This window comes from Octodon degus, unplaced genomic scaffold (genome assembly GCF_000260255.1).
Source record: "Octodon degus isolate 3935 unplaced genomic scaffold, OctDeg1.0 scaffold00128, whole genome shotgun sequence".
NCBI lineage: Eukaryota > Metazoa > Chordata > Mammalia > Rodentia > Octodontidae > Octodon > Octodon degus.
Window position 1 is genome coordinate 3,416,769 of NW_004524704.1, and position 21,780 is coordinate 3,438,548.

At 40.8% G+C, this 21,780-nt stretch overlaps 1 protein-coding gene across 7 annotated transcripts in view; it reads left to right on the forward strand.

Moving 5' to 3' along the window:
* Window positions 1-21,780, forward strand: part of Lpp (LIM domain containing preferred translocation partner in lipoma) — a 658,136-nt gene that overhangs the window by 223,753 nt on the left and 412,603 nt on the right. For all 7 annotated transcript variants that reach the window (XM_023700939.1, XM_023700942.1, XM_023700943.1 and 4 more), the window contains one exon: window positions 4,330-4,531. In XM_023700939.1, coding sequence (XP_023556707.1) covers window positions 4,339-4,531 — 193 coding nt within the window. In that variant the 5' untranslated portion in view covers window positions 4,330-4,338. The remainder of the gene's footprint in view (window positions 1-4,329; window positions 4,532-21,780) is intronic.

Here is a 21,780-nt window from a genome sequence, read left to right on the forward strand (position 1 = left end):
AAAAAAAATATTAAACATATAGTGCCTATCACTATATAGACTCCAGGATTACACAGTGATATGCATGTCTGCTCTCTTAAGATTCCAAAGTTTACTCTGTAGGGTGCATATATAGCTTGGCAGAATCACATGTGATGAACATGTAGCAAGAAGGTACCAGGTGCTGCTGACGTGTAGGGACAGAACACATTGCCCTAAAGAATGGAGTGTGTGGCTGAGGTCTTTAAGGACTAGTTGGAAGGAATTCTCAGGATCTTAATGGTGCATAGTAAATAAGAAATTGTTTTTAATCAAGAGGTACTTTGGTTGAAAGGGAGTAGAGATAAAACCTAATGGAATCAGATCACTTTCCTACTACATATAATTGCTGAAAAATCACCTGAGCAGGAATAGAAAGCTGCTAACATTATTATAGAATTTGTATGGTATCAGTTATTTAAAAAAGTTACCATATCAAATTGACTTTTTATTGAAATCTGCTTCACTTTTAAAGATCAGATAATTCCAAGGTAATTATTAAACTGAAATGAATAGTTTGCAGAACTATCATATTAAAACCCAATAATAAGCAAAATAAGTACAAGTAAAAGTAGCATAGCATGATTTTGTGATTAGATGCACAAAAATTCTGAAAAAAAGCCCCACAGAGGTAATTCATCAGAATATCTACAAAACACAACTGTGACTCATAGGATTTGTTCTAGGAATGCAAAGACGGTTCAGCATCTGAAAATCAGTCAGCATCGTTATATCACTGAATTAAGAAAGATGAACACGAAATGATTGTATTAGTAGAAGCTAGAACAGGAGAGAGGTCTGTGGGGGGGAGGGAGGGAGGAGAGAGAGAGAGAGGGAGGGAGAGAGACAGAGACACACAGAGACAGAGACAGAGACAGAGATTCATTTATTCATTAACCCTGTCTTGCATAAGAAATTTTTCTAAGGATCTTGGCCAGGCAGTTTGTTGGCTTAGTGAGACAACTTCCGAGGTTCCAGGTATACAGGTGAAAAAATGGCTTCCTGTCAGACTGTTGTAAGTATGCAAAAAAAAATATATATATATATATTAATGAAAGAGCCTAGAAGAAGAATTGGCGTTATGGAAGGATTCGTAGATTTGGGTCCATTTGGGGTGAGACAATATAAGTACAGAGAACTTGGAAGAAAGTAAAGAGAAGAAAATGTCACAAAAGTGGGCATAGCACAAGCAGGGTTTCAGATTCATGCGCATTCATTATAGATCCCATGAAGGGCCTCCCTAGGGCTCCGAGGACATGAGGAAGAGCGCCTAGACAGTGCGCTTAGGAAGCTGCCATGAAGCATCGTGGCCCGCGCAGAAACTGGTGCTGCTTTTTCATGAGCAGAAGACCTCAGGGGGCCTCTCATGCTGGGGAAAACTGAGTCACTTGAGTCAAGGCTTTGCATTTGGTGATTAAATTTTAATTTTTTAACACTCTCCTCGAAGTTGTCTATGCCTTTGTATCTATACAAAAGCCAGTATGTGGTGAGCATTAGGTAACTGAGGACTGCTCTGAATGGATGCATCTTTTAGAGAGACCACTGCATTTGGTATTAACACAGTTTTAAAACTTTCACTTTTAGAATATCCTTAAACTTACCAAAAAGTCGCAAGGACAGCCTAACTCATTTAAAAAATGTATTATATATAATGTATTATATATATAATGTTATATTAGAGAGTACTAAAACTTTTGAGCCTTTTTCCATTTTTCCCCCATTTGTATTCATATTAGTCAAGTTGAGAGAGAAAAAAATAGCTTTGATCCCCATTTGGTAGAAGACCAAAACTCAATTAAAAATCCAAACAAAATTGGTACAACTTAACCCTGAGTGGGAGGGTTGGTTGGTACACAGTATTTTTTTGCAAATGTAAAAAAAATTTACATTTTACAGTGATTTCTTACGAGAAGAGAAGGGTTCTTTCCCACTCAGTTTGCCTAGGACTATAGAGTAAAGGGCTTTCATATTTTCTCAGTGGTCATTGCAGATTCACTAACTACAAATAAAGGAGATTAAGTATTGACCATTTCGCCTCATTGTTTCTGTGCTGTACTTTAGTGGTAGCTCAGGAATGTGTGAAATATGGTCCTGGTCTTTGAAAGCTACCTCCATTTTGTAAGTAAGTATACACATATACATGTCATTTACATATAAAAGCAGAAGAAAAAGGAAAGAAGCGTGCTATAATCAGAGAGAGAATTCACGGACGTCCCTTGCCTCCATGAGTGTGTCCTCCTTCCCAGTTTCTTGTTATCCTCTTGTGTAGAGAAATCCACAGCTCCTTTTCTTTTGCTCTGTGTCAGATGGTGATGCAATTCTCAGTGGTTTCTTAGGAGTGGAGGATTCCTTTCTACTCAGTTTACCCAGGACTTAAAGGCCTTTCATATTTTTCTCAGCGGTTGTTGTGAAAGCTCTGGGGGCTGAGAAAGACAGGCTTTTTCTGAGTCTTACTTTTGAAAGAGTGGGGGTTCTGAGGCAATGGAGAGTTCAAGGTCATGCTGCTCTTCCTTGATGTGGACCGGTGTTAATTCGTGGATGGCGCTGTGTCCCAACCCTCTTCATCTCTCCGCCTCTCTCTCTATGGCTGTGCCATGTGCTGAGGCCTTAATTTTCTCCACACTTCCTGTGTTCTTTGTCTTTACAGACATCTGGAGGTAATCATGTAGCCCTCTTAATTAATTCAGCTCAATTAATAAATTACTGGTTGGATTTGGGGCTGGGAGTGGTGCAGGCACCTTCCGGGCCTCTCTGTGGAGAGCTCTTGCAATCAGGCTTGGAGAGCCGTCCTCATCGGCAGTCTGTGCCCTGCCCCAGCAGGAAGGCCGCCCGGAGGAGTGATTGGCTTCTCTTACAAGGAGACATCCTTTTCCTCTTTTCACACGATGCCTGTTCACAGATCAGAACAACATCCAGGCTGCCCAAAGCAAAAAACTCCAGGATGCTGTCAGCTCAGTAGATGGTGATGATGGCGGTGTGGGCTTTTGTGGGCCAGGGCTGACCCGTGCATTAAGGATGGTGGATAGTCCTGTGCCGCGCTTGATTGCAGGCATTGTGGCACCCAGTGTCTCCTCCTCCCATTTCCAGGTGCCTCTTGGGAGCGAGCAGAGGTGCACTCACAGAGTGCCTCTTATTTTGTTTCATTTTAATTAGTGTGTGTTCGTAGTACATAATGATTGCAGTCAGCGTAGGGAGTTGGTACAGGTACAGAACACATCTTAATTGTTCTCATCTTCTTTTCTCTTCCCTCTTGCCTCCCTCTTTTCCTTGGTCCCTTTTGATTTGCAAAAGGTCATGTTAGAGTGTCATGGTTGGGATGTGTTTCCTGTCGTCCGCAGAAAGCCCCCCGGCCCACTTGCATTGCATGGTGGTTTCACTTCGGCTTCACTTCGGTCCCACACATCGCATTTCCTTCGCTACTTTCCCTTCTTGCCCCTGAAGCCACACAAGATGTCGGCGCTGTGCAATTCCTGCCCCATGGCTTGAGGACCCTTGTGCAGGAGCGCTTTCCTTCTATTCCGCGCTGCAGCCCCAGGCTGAAGACACCTGTCAGCAGAGTCCTGGTTCCACTGCCCGCGAGCAGTTATCTTTTCCTTCATCCCAGCAGTACTTGTTTTAAATCTCACTTAGGTGACTTATCAGGTCATTTAGGTGTCACCTTTTAATGAGTGTAGTAATTATTTTACAGACTATTGATAAAATTGAAGCCTTCCCTAAATCTTCCTACACAGAAACTTTTGCAGGTGAAGAAGTATTTCTTTTTTTTTTTTTTTTTTTTTTTTTTTTGTGGAACTGGGGATCGAACTCAGGCCCTTGCGCTTGCCAGGGAAGCGCTTATTCCACTGAGCCATCTCCCTGGCCCCCTATATTTCTGATTCCTATCTACTTGGGCAACAGTGCCTATCACTGGAAAGGTAATTATTGGAAGTTAATATTGTCCCAGTGGTTGTTGCAAAAGCTCTGGAAATTGAGGAGGACAGCTTTTCTAAGTCTTACTTTTGAAGGAGTGGGGTGACCTTATTAAAATGACCATTCAAATATGAATGGCTACCTTCCTCCACCTCTGTTTCTTCCCCTCTTCCTCCACCTTCTAAATACTTTTCTCTTCTTTCCCCTCCGTGTTCTGATCATCCTGCTTCTCTCCTTTCTCCCGTCTGCATTCTTTTATCCTTCCTATGTCTGCCTTCATTCTTGTGATGCATCTTTCGAAAGATCCATGAAGTGTGGATTAAGATGAAATAACATGACGTGAGATGTCACCTTCATTTTATGGCTTCTATACAAACAGCCTTTACTTCTTTCTCATTACAGATTTCAACAATGTCTCATCCTACTTGGCTGCCACCCAAGAGCACTGGAGAGCCCCTTGGCCACGTTCCTGCGCGCATGGAGACCACTCATTCTTTTGGGACTCCCAGTATTTCCGTGTCTACGCAGCAGCCACCCAAGAAGTTTGCACCAGTAGTTGCTCCAAAGCCCAAGTACAACCCCTATAAGCAACCTGGAGCTGAGGGTAAGTGCTAGTGTTTCCGAGTCAGGCACCTAGAGTAGGAGCGTTCAGCACAGTACAGGAGATTAATCAGTGCAGTTTTGTGCTGGAACAATGGAAGCTCACAAGTTTGCAGATGGGGCGGTGTTAATGAGCCTCAAGTAAACTTTCTGATCAAACTCTTTTATAAATACAAAAATGAAGACCTTACCGATAATAGGGATGTGGTGATACTGTTATAACTAGGATTAGAGCATAAATTGGTAATTTATGCCTAGCTTGGGATCTTTCCTCCTTATCCTATAGCTTCTCTCTAGGTGACAAAGCTACTGCCTAATGGCTCCTCCCTCTTGCCACCAGACACATGTTCCAAAATGCCAGCAAGGAACAGACCAAGGGGAAACCTGTGCAGGGGAAGCTAATAAGGTCGCTGGAATGTGTTTCACTTTCCCTGACTGGTTTTTCTTCCTTAGGTTGGTGTAGGATGAAGTAGCCTGAAGGTCTCTGTGCACTATGCAGCTGTTGAAGCTCATAGATAATTCTAAGTGAGCCTTAGTCTCAGGGGTTTTAGTAGCAAGTTGAGTTTTCATCAAGTGGAGTTCGAAATTGCCCATGAACTGAGCATTTGCAGACACGTGGAGGGACATACTGCTTTCTTCTGCGGCATGCCACATGGGCAGTGCAAGTGACACCAGACCTTTTGGTTGAAGATGTTCCATATTTTGCCTAAGTGATGTCAGCACTCCATTCTAGCTCATGAAGTCCTAACTAAAAGCAAAACACAAAGAAGAATGTTGAACTTTGGAAAGTGAAAAAAGTAGGGGCAATGAAAAGAGATCCAGTCCCTCTTTGTTTATGTTCTGTTTTTGTCCCTGCTCTTGTTCTGTACCTCTAGTTTTTTTTTTTTTTTTCCTATAAAGAGAATTTAAAACATGGTTGAAGAAAGTCAATATTAGAAATGATATAGAATTTCACTAAACAAAACTACAGAAATTCAACAATGGTTGTTGTATTACATATTGATGCCTATTGTTGCCTAAAGATTAATGGTTCAGTATAAGTATGCAAAATTGGTCAAAAATTATAAAAAAAATTCAAAAGGGGGGAGGAAAAACAATTAAGCATTAACTGCTCCTTTCATTAGACCAGCAGAAATCAGCAGTACAGTGATCCAGGCTAACACGTAGCACTAAACATGCCAAGCTCTGTGCTTTCTCAGTATTGAACTATTGTGTTTCCGTAAAGGATCCCTGTATGCTTTACTTTTCCATAAAGAAATAGAAACTCAGGCAGAAGTGATGACTTTATCTGTGATTTTGTGGCCAGTAACTTTTCTGAACTGTGGATGGTATCTCTATGCATCTTGCAGCTTCAACCTGTATATCTGAATTACGTCTGGCTTCCTTTACCTGTTCTTGGAGCATTTCAGCCCAGGAGTTGTTTAACCACTGCTGCCTTGAGCATACCAATCCCATTTCCACCTTGGCTTCCTGACTGTAATCTTGGGGGTTTGCTTTTTTATTTTAAGTTCAGACTGAAAGTAGAGAAGTATTCACATGTTTTCCCCATCAGCTTATATTTCTATGCTACCCATATGTTACAGTTTTCTTTAATAAGGAATTGTGCTAATAACCTTTTTCTCAAAGGTTTCTTCCCACTGAAAAGTGAGGAATACTCTCAGTAGCTCCCACTTAGTACCTCTTTATATTGTAGATCATTTTTATTTTACTCTTAGTGTTCTACTTTTTATTGATTTTATAAAGATTTGGGTTTCTTTAGCTATCTTTGACCTTAGAGATTATTTTATGGTAGATAATTCAGTGTTCACTCATCCTTTTCCTTTTTGTCAAGTTCTTTTCATAAGTTTTTATGATTCTTCCCAACACCATTTCACTGATGAGGAAAACAAGATAATGCAGTTTTCTTCTGGCCTTGAAAGTACTGCTGCCTAAAATTGTTTACCCTGAAATCTAGGTCCTCCTCTCTGCCTCCAGTATGAATCAACAGCAACAAAGAAACAACAACCACTAAATAAAATTAAGCCTTAAGCTTTGGGAGCATGGAAAAGTGACTTTGTCTCTTCTTGGTAGATAGCAGAATATTTGAGCTCTCCTACTGTACTGATTTATTGCTTTCTTTAGAAAGCTTTAAAATTATCCTTTTATTATACTTTAGGAATTAGAATCTTGATCCATCTCATTCTGTCTCACTGTCTTTCTCACTCTCTCTCCCTCTCCCTCTCCTTTTCCATCCTTCCCTTCTCTCTTCTCCCTTTCTCTTCTCCCCCTTTTCTCTCTCTTTTAATATTTCTATGAGTGAAAATTTGGTAGTGTTATTTATATACATCTTTGCAATCACTACTCGTACCGAATAATTTGTAAAGTCCTGAAGTCTGTAAAGTTGATGTTTTCTTGTGCTCTAGCACTGCCTTTTTTCAATCTCTGAAATTCCTTTGGAAAAAAATATTTTTAGTCTGGATTTTTAAAAAGAGTGAATCCAAAGAGTACCAATTCAAGATGATCTTTTGTGGTAGAAATTCTTTATATTGGTTCAAACCCTTATATTTAGCTAGCAGTTACATTTCATTGTCTTAATTTTCAGGAGAGAATTTTTACTGCAGCTCTCTGGGGTAGATAGAACAGATGGTATTGCCATTTTATTGAATGATAGAATACCTGAAGTGAAAGACTTTATTGAAGTTCCATGCAGCAATATGGACTTTCATATCTGGAACTCTTACTGATTTTAAAGGATTATATTTTTTTGAGGTTGGGCTCTACATCCTCATGAATTGTATAACTACACTATTTTAGTATTGTATGATTTTATTTGAAATTAATTCCAAAATTTTGACAGTTTTCACCAGCTACTCAATACATTACCTTGTATATTTCTAACATATAGAGATAAGGCTTCTGTTTTTCAATTTTGCTTCTGTTGCTGTTGAGGATAGCTCAGGGCGGGTGACATGAATTTGAATTTTATTACAAGAGGAATCCTAAGATGGAACTGATTTTATTAGATCATTCAGTGTTTTCTTGTTCTCTGAGGTCATTAATCTATTCTATGGAGGGATACATCAGTGGTGATATGCAATTGTCATAGTACCTATAACAAAATGCCAGAACAACTTAACAACTGGCTCTCCCATGATGGAAGTAGTAGCTAAATTTATTTCCTTCTTGCTTTCTTTCTTTCGAGTGCCTTTTTTTTTTTTTTTATGAGCTCATACTGAAGTCTTGGAGTCATAGAACTAGCAAACAATTTGGCATGTAGTTCTTTGCTTTGTCAGATGTGAAGACAGTTGGAGACACAGAGAGAGGCTTTCCTTAGGTTGTTAGGAGTTTCCTGCTGAACTACACACGCAGGGCCTTATGCTCCTAGATGAGTTCATTCCACTCTGCCACCATTGTCTATGTGAGAGCTAAGTTTGTGCCTTGTTTCTTAGGATTGATGAGTCCCAGGTGGTTGATACTTGGTAGGTCATTAAACTCTGTGCTCTGGAGCCATGCATAGAGCATATCTGCTTTGGCAGTAGAGAAGCAATAATTGAGGATGGTGAAAGGCTACTCATGCCAGTCCATTTAGAGACTCATGAAAATGTGTTGTGCTCACCATTTCTGTTTTGAACGTAGCAGCCAGTTTGGTGCTGCATCTACCCTTCAGCTGTGCACACCTTTTACTTTTTTAAACTTAGAGTCATTGGGTAGAAGACAGTGATATCTAAATGGGAGGCTAAGGCAATAGGCCTGCTGTGAGTTCAAGGCCAGACTTAGCTACATAGCAAGACCCTCTCAGGAAAATTATAAATAAATGAATAAATAAATATTTACATGCATGATGTGTTCTCTTGTCTTTGGCACCCTGAGTTCTTTGTTTCCTTGCCTGTAGATTTAGAGGTGTAAGTGGGAAACACCCTTTGGTGACCCTGACAGGCCTGTTGCATTGACAGCAATTACCGGAGGAGCAGTTGCAGTGTTTGAGATGCTTGTCATCATTATGCATAGTGTGCCGTAAGGGTGGTCACAAATGCCCTGACGCATCCAGGACTCTCAAGAGGCTCCCGTTTGACTGGCACGCCCCTTCTCTGGATCAGGGCAAACACTTGAGCTTTGTCTGTTGATGTAGAGGGCAGTGGATGACTTTAAATTTTCAGGTCCTCAGGGAAAATAGAGCAAGCTGTTCATTCATTAGAAGATCAAATATTAACTCTTATTAATTTGATCTTTACATTGCATCTTCTTGCATGGAAAACAAAAACAAAAACAAAAACAAAACACTTGTACTACTTGGTAAAATCGGTTCTTACCAACAGGTAGGCTTTATTAGCCCACACCAGCTGTGTGGCGTGGCGCTGGCTGGCTGGGCCATGAACTTGCATTCTGGCCTCAGCTTCACCAGCTGACCTTGGACATCATAGCTTTCTACTCCACAGGCTGCTTTATTGGTAAAGTCAGCTGGTGATATTGATTATGTTCATGATTATTTTGAGAATCTAATATAATGATAAGGGTAAAATGTTTTAAAATGCAAAATACCTTACAACCCTCCAGAGTTACTATTTAATACTTATCCAGCAGTCATTTATGTGAAACACATTTTGTACCATAGATTCCTGCAAGGCCAAAGTAATTGCAGTTAGCAGAAAAAAAGGAAAAAAAAATAGACTAATCTTTACTGTCCTGGAATGCATTTTCTTTTTATAATAAACCTGACTTATTGCTGGGCATGGCGGCACATGCCTGTAATCCCAGCACTCATGTGGCCAAGGCAGGAGGATTCTAGAGAGTTTGAGACCAGCCTGGGCTATAAAGTGAGCTCAAGGCCACCTGCGACCTTGTCTCAAAAAGACTGTATGTATATATATATTTTTTCCAAAAGCATGAAACATTATTTCAATTCCAAAAATATATGCTAATATAATATATAATAATAGCATATATATTAGATTCCATAAACCTTGATAAATATAATTATCTTCTAGTCATAGTGATAAGGATCACAGTTCCTCAGTATTATAAAAATTCTATAGCCAGATGGGTTTACTCTTAACAAAAAAATCACTTACACAATGCTTCATTTCATTAATGAAGGTAATGATAATACATTTCTAGGAGGTGCAAGAACGCTGGTAGGGATGTTGTACACAATAGCTGCGGAGTGTTGAAGGCAGGCACAGACTTTTATTGCAGCTTTAGACTCAGACGGTTCAGGTGGATGGTTCTGTAGAGCAGAAAGCCGTAAGGCTGAGCTGTATTTCCATGGAGTGGATTCCCCGCAAGGATCGCCACAGTTACGTGTCAGACACGGAGTCAGTAACATGTTGGTAAGCTATACTGATAGAGTACACCTAAATGGAGTGGATTTCATGTTTTAAGAACAAGGAGATGTTCATGTAATTATTAACAAAAAGCTCATGTATTTTCTAATCCATCAGTGTCATTAACTATGGCATTCTTAATAAATTGGTGGCTTGATAATCCTTAGATAGCTTCAAAAACAGTGGTTAATGTTGCTTTGTGTGGTGAGATGCTCTTTATTTTAAAATGTATGAATGTATAATACTGTTTCCCACTTCATAGGTTAGATCTGAGCAGAGCTTAATTTCTTCTTTTGCATATAAAATCTAGAGAACCATTGGGATGCATTACCACACAGCTATTAGAACTGTTAAAATAAAAGATTGTGTAGTCCGCTCTTGGGGAGGTAAGAGAGGTGATTCCTCGCTTTGCAAGCAGAATGTATGCAGTTTCATCAACACTCTGGAAAACACATTGATGGTTTTTATAGAAGTAAACATGCAATACCTATGTGACTCAGCACTTGTGCCCTTTGGCATTTAACCCAGAGAAATGAAAGGTTATGTTCCCTCAAAAACCTGCACATAAATATTTATAGCAACTATGTTTCTGTACTAACCCAACATTGGAGAAAAGCCCAAATGTCTTTTGGTGGGCAAATGTCTAAGCAAAGTCTGGTGATATGTCTATAGAATGGACTAATACTATTCAGAAGGTTAAAAAAAAAAGAGATTTTTAAATAATTTTTTAAATTATTGATACATGCAATAATCTGGACAGACCTGGAAATTGTTCTACTTAATGGAAAAAGCCAATCCCAAATGGTTTCTGTGTTGTCTAATTCCATTTCCAAGACATTCTTGAGATGACAGGACTGGACATGGAGGCTAGATGTGGTCAGTCAAAGTCAGAGTGCCTGCTCATATCCAGGGATAATATAATAAATAAATTATATTAAAGGCTATATAATAAAGGCTTTAAGTTAGTGCCTCTCAAACCTGGTCGGTCTTCCGAAAAACAGTTCCCCCAAATCTTAGGGGAGTGTCGCATGCTTGTAATCCCTCGCACTCAGGAGTCTGAGGCAGGAGGATGCCTGTGAGTTGGAGGCCAGCCTGTGCTAAAGGTGATATGAGCAGGATATGAGGGGTCTCGAGTGCCTGCTCATATCCAGGGACAGCAATAGGAGCCTTTCTGTGGCAGTAGAATAGTTTTGTATCTCAACTGGGGAAGTGGTCATATTAATTAGTGTGATAGAATTGTATAGACACACACACACACACACACACACACACGTAGATAAATGCAGTTTAAAAATGGTATAAACACTGGGAAGTTTAGGTAATAATGCAACAATGTCAGTTTTTAGGGTTTGATAATGCATTTTATTTTACTTATTTATTTATTTATTTATTTGCGGAACTGGGGATTGAACTCAGGCCCTTGCGCTTGCCAGGGAAGCACTTATTCCACTGAGCCATCTCCCCGGCCCCAGATAATGCATTTTAGATATATAGGATATCACCTTTAAAAAAACCTGGGTAAAGTGTGTGTGAAATTCTATTTTTATTGAAACCCTTTTGTCTATAGCTGTCTGTCCTCTGTCTCCTGAGAAGTCGGTACACGTACTTAACACATCCTGGCTCTGCTTCTGGCCCCTTCCCTTCACTTCCCTTTTTCCCTCTCTCCTTCCTTTTGTTTCTTCTATTGTCTATCTTATATTTTGCCCTTTAACTTATATGTACTTTGGATTTCTCATGTAAGAGAGACCATATATTGTTTTAGCTTGTGTGGCTGATTTATTTCGCTTAACCTTACATTCTTTTTTTTTTTTTAAATGTATTTAGGACAGGGTCTACAGGGTCTCACCACGCAGATCAGACTCGTAGTGGTTTTCCTGTTTTCATCCTCCCAAGCGCTGAGATTACAGGTGCATGCCAGGATGACCACTCTCAATCACCATTTCAGTGCTCCCCAGGGGCGGGGCTAGCGCAGCATGTCGGGGATCAAACTTCGGGCTGCTGCTTCGCTCTGCTAAGCAGGCGCTTTAATCCGCTGAGCTATCAAGCCAGCTCTTAACCTTACATTCTTGACCTGCATCTATTTCCCTACAAACGACTCAAATTTATCCTTCTTTCTGGCCTACTGGGGCTGCATTGTATATGAATATCACATTGTCTTATTCCTCTCCTGATGGCCCTGCAGACACCCTCCAAGCCTTAGCTGTTCTCCGCTGTGCTGCTATTAAACTTGGTCACCCTATTTTTGGAACTTTCATTGAGTCTGTGTTTCAGAATAGAAGTTTAGTAATTATAAGATAAGGAAACACAGATTTCTTTTATTTCTATCAGTGTATGTTTGTGGTATATATTAAAATATTAAATACATTCCTTGAGCACACAGGAAGTTTAAGTTCTGTCTTACAGGTAGCAGGAATTACCCTCTCATCTTTAAGATCACTGCTATAATAAAGGCTTTAAGTTAGTGCCTCTCAAACCTGGTCGGTCTTCCGAAAAACAGTTCCCCCAAATCTTAGGGGAGTGTCGCATGCTTGTAATCCCTCGCACTCAGGAGTCTGAGGCAGGAGGATGCCTGTGAGTTGGAGGCCAGCCTGTGCTAAAGGTGAGTTCAACATCGGCCTGCACTGCATAGCAAAGCCCTGTCTCGAAAAGAATCAAAGAACCTTAGGGACAGTCAGATGGCTTGAGTGCTCTGCCTTTTGCAGGTCCTGTCCTTCCAACTTTGACACCAGTTTTTTTTCCATATGCTGCCACCCCAGAATATTTATTTGTAATCTTCACAACACAAGAAGCAAGAATTAAAACAATAACCCAAGTTGGATTCTTTCCAGTGGATGCCCAGCTTTTTGCACTATCCAGCACTTTTTGTAGTGTCTCTTCAGAAAGCCATGTCTGAATTTTCAGCCGATTTGGGTCACCACAGGCCTATGCGAATCCCTATAAATGGATTCATTATGAATATTGTAAAATAAATCAGATCCCTGAATCTTTGGGCAAATATATGATATAAAGAAAACTATGCCCTGGAACAATCATCGCCCTCTGGATCTGTCAAAGAATTTCACGTGTTGCACTGTCATCATTGTTCCTTCTCGGTACTTCATGTGGAGTCCGGGGTGCCGAGCAGAGCACCTCGAGGTGAGAGTGCAAAGCCCGGGACGTGGTGCTGCATCCTAAAGTTCAGCCCTCTGCCCTGTCCTCCTCATTCGGTCCTTGTATGGCTCTGTGTGTTCCTGTCTTCAAACATAATCTGTAGTCCACTCATCAGGGTGGATGTGTAACACCCACTGGGTTGGGCTGTGTAACTTCTGTGTCACAGAGAATTTGCAAAACATTCTATGGGAGGAACTGGGCAAAGCTACACAGAGGAGGAGATGTCTGATTTGAGCCTTAGAGAGCGAGTTTGTTGTTCAGCAGGCAAGAAAGGGAAGTGGCCTGATGGCCCATCAAGCAATGCACGTGACAGACAGAAGCAGTGTGTGGTGCCCACATGGCCTTTGTGTTTTGGGGAGCTGCATGTGGACTCCAAGGGTAGCTTTGCAGGCGAGCAGGGTGACTGCGTTAGAGGCACGTAGGCTGGTTTGCTTTGACACCTTTGGGTAGCTCAGGAAGTTTGGTCGTGAGAGAAGATAGGTGCAGAAATCAGGGAAGACGGATCTCGCTGCATGGGCAGGAAGCACCTGGCGTGTGGTCCTGGCCCTCTGTCCCCAGGTGCCTCTGCAGCTTCAAAGTGAAATGTTTCCATACGCAGAGATGCGAAGGAAGAGAAGAGGGGAGACCCAAATAATTCTCTGAATGCTTCCATGTATATTTCAAGGCAGCTTCTTTTCTCCTGTGTCAAACACACACCCTAGAGTATGTGAGATGGCGGCCACCTTAAATGTTTTCCCTTCTGTTTGCTTTTTCACTTATGCACACTTTGAGGTGTTCTTGAGACACCAGGAAGCAACAAATTAAGGACTTTATTACGAAATAGTCATTGCCAGTTGCAACTTTAAATAGGTATGTGCACACCCCTGCATGTGAATTAAATTTCAGGTTGCTTTCTCACACACTGGCTTCAATCATCACAGTGTCCTGTTACTTTATTATAGTTCCTACTTTAGTATGGTTCCTAGAAGCAAATAGATACCTGAGATTCAGAGGACTTGTGGTGAAGCTAATCTACATGGAAGCCCTAAAAACTGTAACATTTTCTCTTAAGTTTTGGTGCTATAGAATAATCACTGTTTAATAATCATACTTTTTAAATGTTGTTTGTTTTTTGTGGTGTCAGGAAGCAGTCCCATGACCTCTTACATAGTACGTAACTATTCTACCACTGAGCCATGTCTCGAGCCCCTAATCCTGGGTTTGTACCATTACCGAAACAGTTTCTGTGTTGAGTCCATGTCTTAAAAATACAAAGAAAATTTATTGTTTCGTTAGTCTGTGTTGTGTCTGAAGTCTGTTTTGCTTAACTCTTTACCTGACCTTTTCAGCCATGCTGTAAAAGACATTCACCCTCAATCTGCAGAATATAATGTACATAATCTGGAAGAGGTAGGGAATCTTGAGCCTTTGCCTCCAGGTCTTTGGCTTTTTCTCAGCATTCCATTGAGAATATCTTTATCTATCGGTCTGTCTGTCTGTCTATTTATCTGTCAATCAATCAGTCAATCAATCAATCAACTAAAGAGCATATTTCTCACTCTTGGTTCCCTCAGTAATTATTCGGAGCTGTTTGAAAATTTACCAGCATCACCTAGGTATGTCTGATGTATGAAAGTCTAAAAAGCCACAGTGTTACTGGATGAATAGCCCTGGGTCTTTTCCCAAGGTCCTTAGTTTCTTGAATAAAGAATTTGAAACAATACACAGAAAAAGTACTAGGGATGTACATGTATGCTGATGGGAAAGAAATACACTACAGAGTCAGAGTTCTCCCAGTGAGTGCACTTCAGTGACCGCCGTGATAGGGCAAAATGATCTTGTATCTGCAATTTCTGCGCTGACTTTCTCCTCATGCAAATTAAGCATTGGGACCTTTGTCCAATCACAGCCTCAGTGGGCTTGGTGTGAGATTTAAATTGTCCTATGGAAGATCCGTTTGGTGTTGTGCCAGGTATAAGCGAAGAACTGATAAGAGCACTTTTCTGATTGGCCCTGCTTACAGTGCTCCAGGGCTGCAGAGTCCTGGTGGCACCTGTGTTCTGCGCATGTGCTGTGGGTCTCCGTGACTGACACATTCTGTTTAGTTTTTTAACTGGTTGATCTCAACCCTACTCTGCTACAGCAGTCCTAATCTCAAAAAGTCATTTCCATGGGGACATTATTCCAGAAAATCCTCTGAGAATAACCACTTGAAATCCCCATTAGTTCAACTAAATTATGTCATCTTGCGAAACTTTGTAAGTTTATCCCTAATAGTTTTATTGACATTAAGATGACATTTCAGTTTGCCAATATTTTTGTTAATGATCTGTTCTTATATGTTACCAAGACTGGAGTTTTATTAGTGCTTCCTCTATGAAAATTTACTTGCTAGAAAAGAAACTTAGAAGTTCTGTGATGGGTACCTAGCAGTATCTGATTTTGAAGTGACAGTCAACATCCGGCACTCCCCCTCAGTACGGTCCCTGGTAGACAGATTTGCTTTTCATATTTCGGTCTCTATGTTTACTTCAGGACCTTTCATGGTGATAATTCAGTTCCATCTCATGCCATTTTCATTGAGTCAGGCTTCATAATAGATCAGAAGAAGCAAAAGCACATCCCATCCCTCAAGCAGTTTATATTTTCCTTCAGAGCTTGACTTATGAATAGCGCCAGTAATTCACAACAGAAGCTGTCTCACAGCCTGCCGGAGAAGTGACTCTGGTTAATCTGTCAGAGGAGTTAGGGCACAGCAGGAGTCCCCTTGGGTCCAAGAAGATCTAAGGCTGCAAAGAGGGACAAGTCTGGGGAGAATGGTGACCCCTGATAATGGTGACCTGTGTTCTAGTTTTTGTTTTACCCTTTTTTCCGTGGGAACTTGGGCTCCCCAGATTAAAGGGCCACCTGATGCTCTTTCTGTTCTTTTGTGCTTTAAAGTAGAGGTATTTGTGTTTTGAAGAGTTGTTTTGAATATTAAGTGATATACTAAGCTAATGCAAAATGATACCAAAATCAGTGGGAGATGCCAACTTTACTGTTGCTGTCATTTATAAAATTAAAATATTATCATTCTTTTAGAGAGTCACAAACTGTAGTTCATGTCAATCTATAACTTTAGAAATCATAACTGTGCATATACAGTTCATAGTGGCAATTTAAAAATGTTTATTTTATGTTCTTTTTATACCATGTTAATGCATTTCTTGTTTGATATTTTAGAACTGGTTTTTGCTACGTTTATTATTGCTGAAATTGTGACATGTTACATCCATTTAAAAATTTTTATAGTGTCTTGCTCAGAAAGAGCTCCACATTACTTGAAATATTTCAGTGTGGTAATACAAAGGATTGAGAAGTAACTTTTCATTACTGAACTGCAATTACAAGTAACAGCATAGGTGAACATCATTTAAAATAAGCTAATAATTTTTATTAGTTAAAATAATTTATCAGATAATAAAGTGAGATTTTTTTAAGGGATGATATAAGCCACATAATGGCAAAATTGAATTTAGTCACTAGTTTTATCACGGGACCTCATTTCTGGAATTCATTCTTAAGATGCAGCCGGTCTCTTGACATTGTATTTCATCTTAGCCCACATATACTTTTTTTTTTTTCACAGAAAAAAAAATAACCTGACCAGATACTCACAACTATCTTCAAGTCATTCATTAAGATAAGACTCCCTGCCTAATGGCTAGTTTGTCAAGTTAGGTTGATTGGTGCTGTTTAAATAAATTTAAAAAAAAAATAATAAAAGAGAAAAGAAGAAAAATAGTTTTTTTAAAAAAAATTTTACTCGTGCCTTATTTATTTATTTGTTTATTTGCAATGCTGGGGATAGAACTCGGGATCTTAGGCTTGCCAGGCAGACGCGTATGCCATTGAGCTATCTCCCCGGCCCTGCTGCCATATTTGATAGGCATTATCGGAAGAGAAAATCCAGAATTGGGTGATAGTAGTAGGGCAGGCTCTGTAGGTGCATTGGAGAACACAGTGAACTGATGATGCAGTGTGCAACGTGTTTACACAGTTATGATCTGGGATTTCTACACATATGCGTGTCTGTTTTCTTGCCTTTTTCACACAGCACCTATTTGCACAAGGCATCTGAGCTGTGAGTGCTCAAGGTAGGACCAAAGAGGGGTGGGTAGGGGAGCTTTTGTCTGCAGAGAGAGACCAGCGAGGGCACTTCTCCCCATTTTACAGCTGGACACATTGAGGCTGGCTTGGGGGGTGCATACCCCTCACCCTGCAAGTAGAAAGCACTCAGGAGAGAGAAATTCCAATCCTAACTTTTCTTCAAGTGCAATTCTTTGGGCTGTCGCACATTTTCCGTTGCTTAGCATAGAGCTATTACCTGTGCATTTTAATGTGTGACTCTTATATGTGAATGTAAAATGTCATATTTGTTCTGCTTCCATTATGGCAGTTTCAAATCATGACTCATCAGCGAGCTGGCCTACTTCAGTGAACCACAATAGCTTGGGTAGAAAGAAAAAAGATCCAACATAGTCAGGAATGGGAAGCAGCCATCTTTTTATAGCTAAAATTGCAAACATCTGGCAATTACTCGGTTCTACCTCCCCTCAGAGAAGAAGAATCGCCCCTTCAACTGCAGCCTGCTGCTGTGTTCAGTCAGGGCAACTCTGCCAGCTTTGAGGAGCAGTGGACTCGGACTGAACAAGGCCATTGCCTCACCCACTTGGCTGGAGACGCTTCGCAAGTAGACTTTAGTACTCCCTGTATGCTACTGTGTTGTACGGTGAAAATGATGGGAATGCAGCAATTAACAATTGTAAGAAAGTCCCTGTTTGTCTCCTTTCGGTTGGCCATTGTGGCAGCTTTTGCACGTCGAAAGTTAACTGTTCAGGTCAAGCGGATCTCTCCTATTCTCTTTAGCTCTTTGTGTTCTTGAATGAAAGATTGAACTATTTCACACACACACACACACACAGATCTCTCCTATTCTCTTTAGCTCTTTGTGTTCTTGAATGAAAGATTGAACTATTTCAGTACAACCAGGAATTGCTGTCCTGATTTTATTGTAAACAAGTCTGGTGAAATTCAAAAGAAAAAAAAAATCATTTTTTAAAAGCCTAACATGGATCTTACAGTCTAAAAGCAGTCTACCGTGGTTATGGCCCCCTTGGACCCCACCCTTATTTCTTATTCTGATAAATGTTTGTGAAACTAGTTCTTTCCTCATGAACAAAAGTCATCTCTGTTGGCAGGGGAAGTGAGAATGGCTAGTGGTTTACAATAAATGCTGGGAGTCCAACTTCTTCATTTTTCTCTAGGGGCTGATAGCAGTTTTCCCTCCAACCTTGACCAGTGTGCTTACCTTTCTATTCCCCATTTACCTTTCTCTTCCTCTGTCCGAAGGGTAGAGGTGGCCTGTTCTCTTCCCAGGTTGTGTCACCCTCATCGCCGCTGCCTTCTTCTGCTTTGGCATATCTTGGTTGGTGATCATTAGTAATTGCCAAGGGACTGGAAAGAAGTGGCAGGAACAAAATCAAGGTTGAGTGGTGTGGGGATTTTCAAAACAACTTCAAGTACTAAAAATAAGCTGTTTTGTAGTGTCAGCTTATTATGGGTCTTAGAAATCTTAGACTTTCAGTGCGGGCCTTTGAGTATTTTATACACTGCTCTTTTGTTCTAGGGCCTTTAGAACTGTGCTTAATACCCAAAGCCACAACTTTTCCTGGGTTGTGTGTCTCTTGCAGACCTTCCTAAATATCTCCTTAAGTTAAGTGTACTTTAGGGAGAGGTGAGTTTGTGACTAGAGAATTTTCTGATTAAACAGAACAAAAGAAACCAGAAGAACACATGCTTCAAACAACCTGAAATGCATGCGGAATCTCGTGGCCCTGATTTGTGCAGAGCTAACTGCTGTAATGATCTCTGGAATCTCAAGACGAGCCTGCTTTCTTAAATTCATCTTTCTTCATCTAGTTGGATAATTCTGATCGTCTTCTTTCACGTACACATCTTAAGCATTGGACTCCTTTGTTGTATGCTGATGCTGTGATGTGTAGTTTTTCTTTTTTATGTTTTTTTTCCCCTTGATTACCCCACTAAGATGGGACAGGTCTACTGTAAGGTCCACTGCTTTCCAGTTTTATCTTTAGTTGTAGTTTTTCCCTTAGAGCTTGCACTTTCTATAAGAGCAGAACTAGGACCTCACAGACCTTTATGATTTTCAGAATACTGTCACTTTACCATTCTGCCTTACCTTTTTCTCCCTAAGCTGAACAGTTCCATTGTAGGGCCCCTAAGACTTTATAAATTCAGTATATCTTGGCGATCATTGTTTGTGAGGACCCAGAATAGAACAGTATGCTACTGACTGTAGAGGGAACGTGTCAGACTTCTAGAAAACATTCCTAAACGAATGCTTAAGTGCCACAGAGCAGCTTGCACCAGGCACACAGCTTGCCCCACTCACTTCGCGGACTGTTCTAGGTAGTGTCATTAAGGTCAACCTTTTCTTCTTTCTTTCTTTCTTTCTTTCTTTCTTTCTTTCTTTCTTTCTTTCTATGTATGTGTGTGTTTTTGAAAACACCATTTCCTTTCCTCTATGTGGAAAATAATACAGAGCAAGAAGGTCAGACGATGAAGTTAAACAGCTTCTGTGATTAGATTAAGTAGCTTGGTTAGGGCAAATCACGTTTATAGCTGAATAAATCTGAGTTCTTAGATCTGAATGAATCTAAACTTTGAGGAGTCAAATTTGTAAGAGCTAGAGTTCAGAATGAACAGGCGTAAGGAAAAATTAAGATTATTAAAAAGCAATCCTAATTACTTATGTGATAAATTTCTGTCATCTGTCTTGTGCCTGGGTTTCAGTGTCTTCCAGAGCTTAAGTTTTCACTTTTTGTTTTTAAGAAAGTAGAATGAAGCATTATGTTTCCTGTCTCGTGTATACCAGCACTGTGCTGTTTGGATATTGCATGCTGCCCCTCGTTAGTCAGAATGTGCTAAAGGTTATAGTGTGTTGTCGTAGGAAAGGAAGCGGCACTCGTACAGCTCAACCTGCAAGATGCGGTTGATGAGGGGGCCGCAGTCAGCATGGCAGTGTCGTGGTGATGTGCTGCACTCTGTGTGTGGGCTGTGAGGAGCACTGAGTCAGAGTAATGGCTGCAGATGATACAGCACACATAGAGGCACCCCCCAAAAAAAACTTCTAGAACTTTCTCTGTGCCACCTGGAGAGGGCAGAGGCACAGCTCAAAGCCTGGAGAAGACCAAGCCGTTAAAATCGAAAACATTTTTACACCATCACTGATGATGTACACACACACACACACACACACACACACACACACACACACACAGATAAGCATACCGGCCTTGGATTCAGATACAGTTTGGTGTATAGATTGTGTTTACTTCAGAATTTTCCTTGTAATTCATTAAATGGAATTTTCCATTTCATCATTAAATAAGATTTGCTGTCTTGGATTTCTTGGATTCTGAGTAATTTTATTCTTTCAGAAAAACTAGACAAATAGTTCGCTTAAATATAGAACTTTTTAGATACTTTGCTAGTAGTGAATTTATAGTTTCCAGGACAGTTCATCGGATGCAGTTTTCTTGAGGCTGGATATAGTGCACATACAAATTAACCAATGTGAAAATGTAGTTCAACGTAGAAGTTGCTACCTGGAGTTATTCTCTTCTACCCAGCAGAATGGTTAGTCCAGGGTCAAGGATGCACATGAGGTAAAACCAGTCCTCATTTTGGAGAATGCCAAGAAAATTTCATTCAGTAGTGCAGCTACCCAGACTTTGCTTCATAACAAAATGGTTTGCCCTTTATCACAAGGAAAGGAAGAGCATAGCTCGGTGGCGGTGACCCTGGGGCAGGTGTGTAAAGCTCTACAAGGCTTGCCAGAATTACTGGCATAATTAAAGTTGTGCTGGAGGGACAAAGGCCGAGGATCCAAGGTGAGAACCATATGAGCCAGGAACAAAAGCCGCACCTTACTACCACCTGTGATTCTTTCCTAGACAGACTGTAAATTGCCAACTTTCCTACCAGGAAACTAGGATCCATCCAGAAGTTTCTTCTGCACATAATTGCAGAGCTATTCATATTCAACGCAGAGGGGAAAAGGAAAAGTGGCCTGACATCATGCTTGTACTTTGGCCTCCTTCGGGAGGGCAGGGCAGCCAACCCACGGAAGCGGAGCTGGGCGGAGGGAGATGCGGTCGAATGGCAAAGCTCCTTCCCAGCCATTCCGGGCCTAAGTGACTCACGGGACTCATGGGATCAGTTTCCCCAATTATAAAACAATGTGATTGAACAATATCTCTTCACTTCCTTCCTGCTCGAAAATTGTAAGAGAGCATGATTCTGCTGTGGTGGTTGCGTAAAATTGGTTACTCCTGAAAGGCATGTAGTAAAATTGTTCCCATAAAATACTATGCATATAGTTAGGTTGTGAAATGCGCTACGGTCAGGTCTGCCCTTTCTTTCTGCCCTCAGCATTTCCCTCCACAGATGCTGGCTCTCCTCACTCTCCCATTCTAAGTCAGCATCCTCCTGTCCTCTTTCCCTCTGTGCTAGTCACTTTTGCATCACTGGATGATGTGCGAAATGTGCAACTTAAAGGAGAAAACACATATTTTGGTTCAGGCTTCTAAAAGGTTTAGTTTCTGATCAACTAGTTCTACAACAGAAATTCCTTGGCAGGAGGTCATTGTAGAAGGAGGGCAGGAGGAAGGGATGGATGGAGGGAGGAGGAAAGGAAGGGAGAGAGGAGGAGAGGGAGGGAGGGAAGGGAAGAGGAGGGGAGGGAGGAGGATGGAGAGAG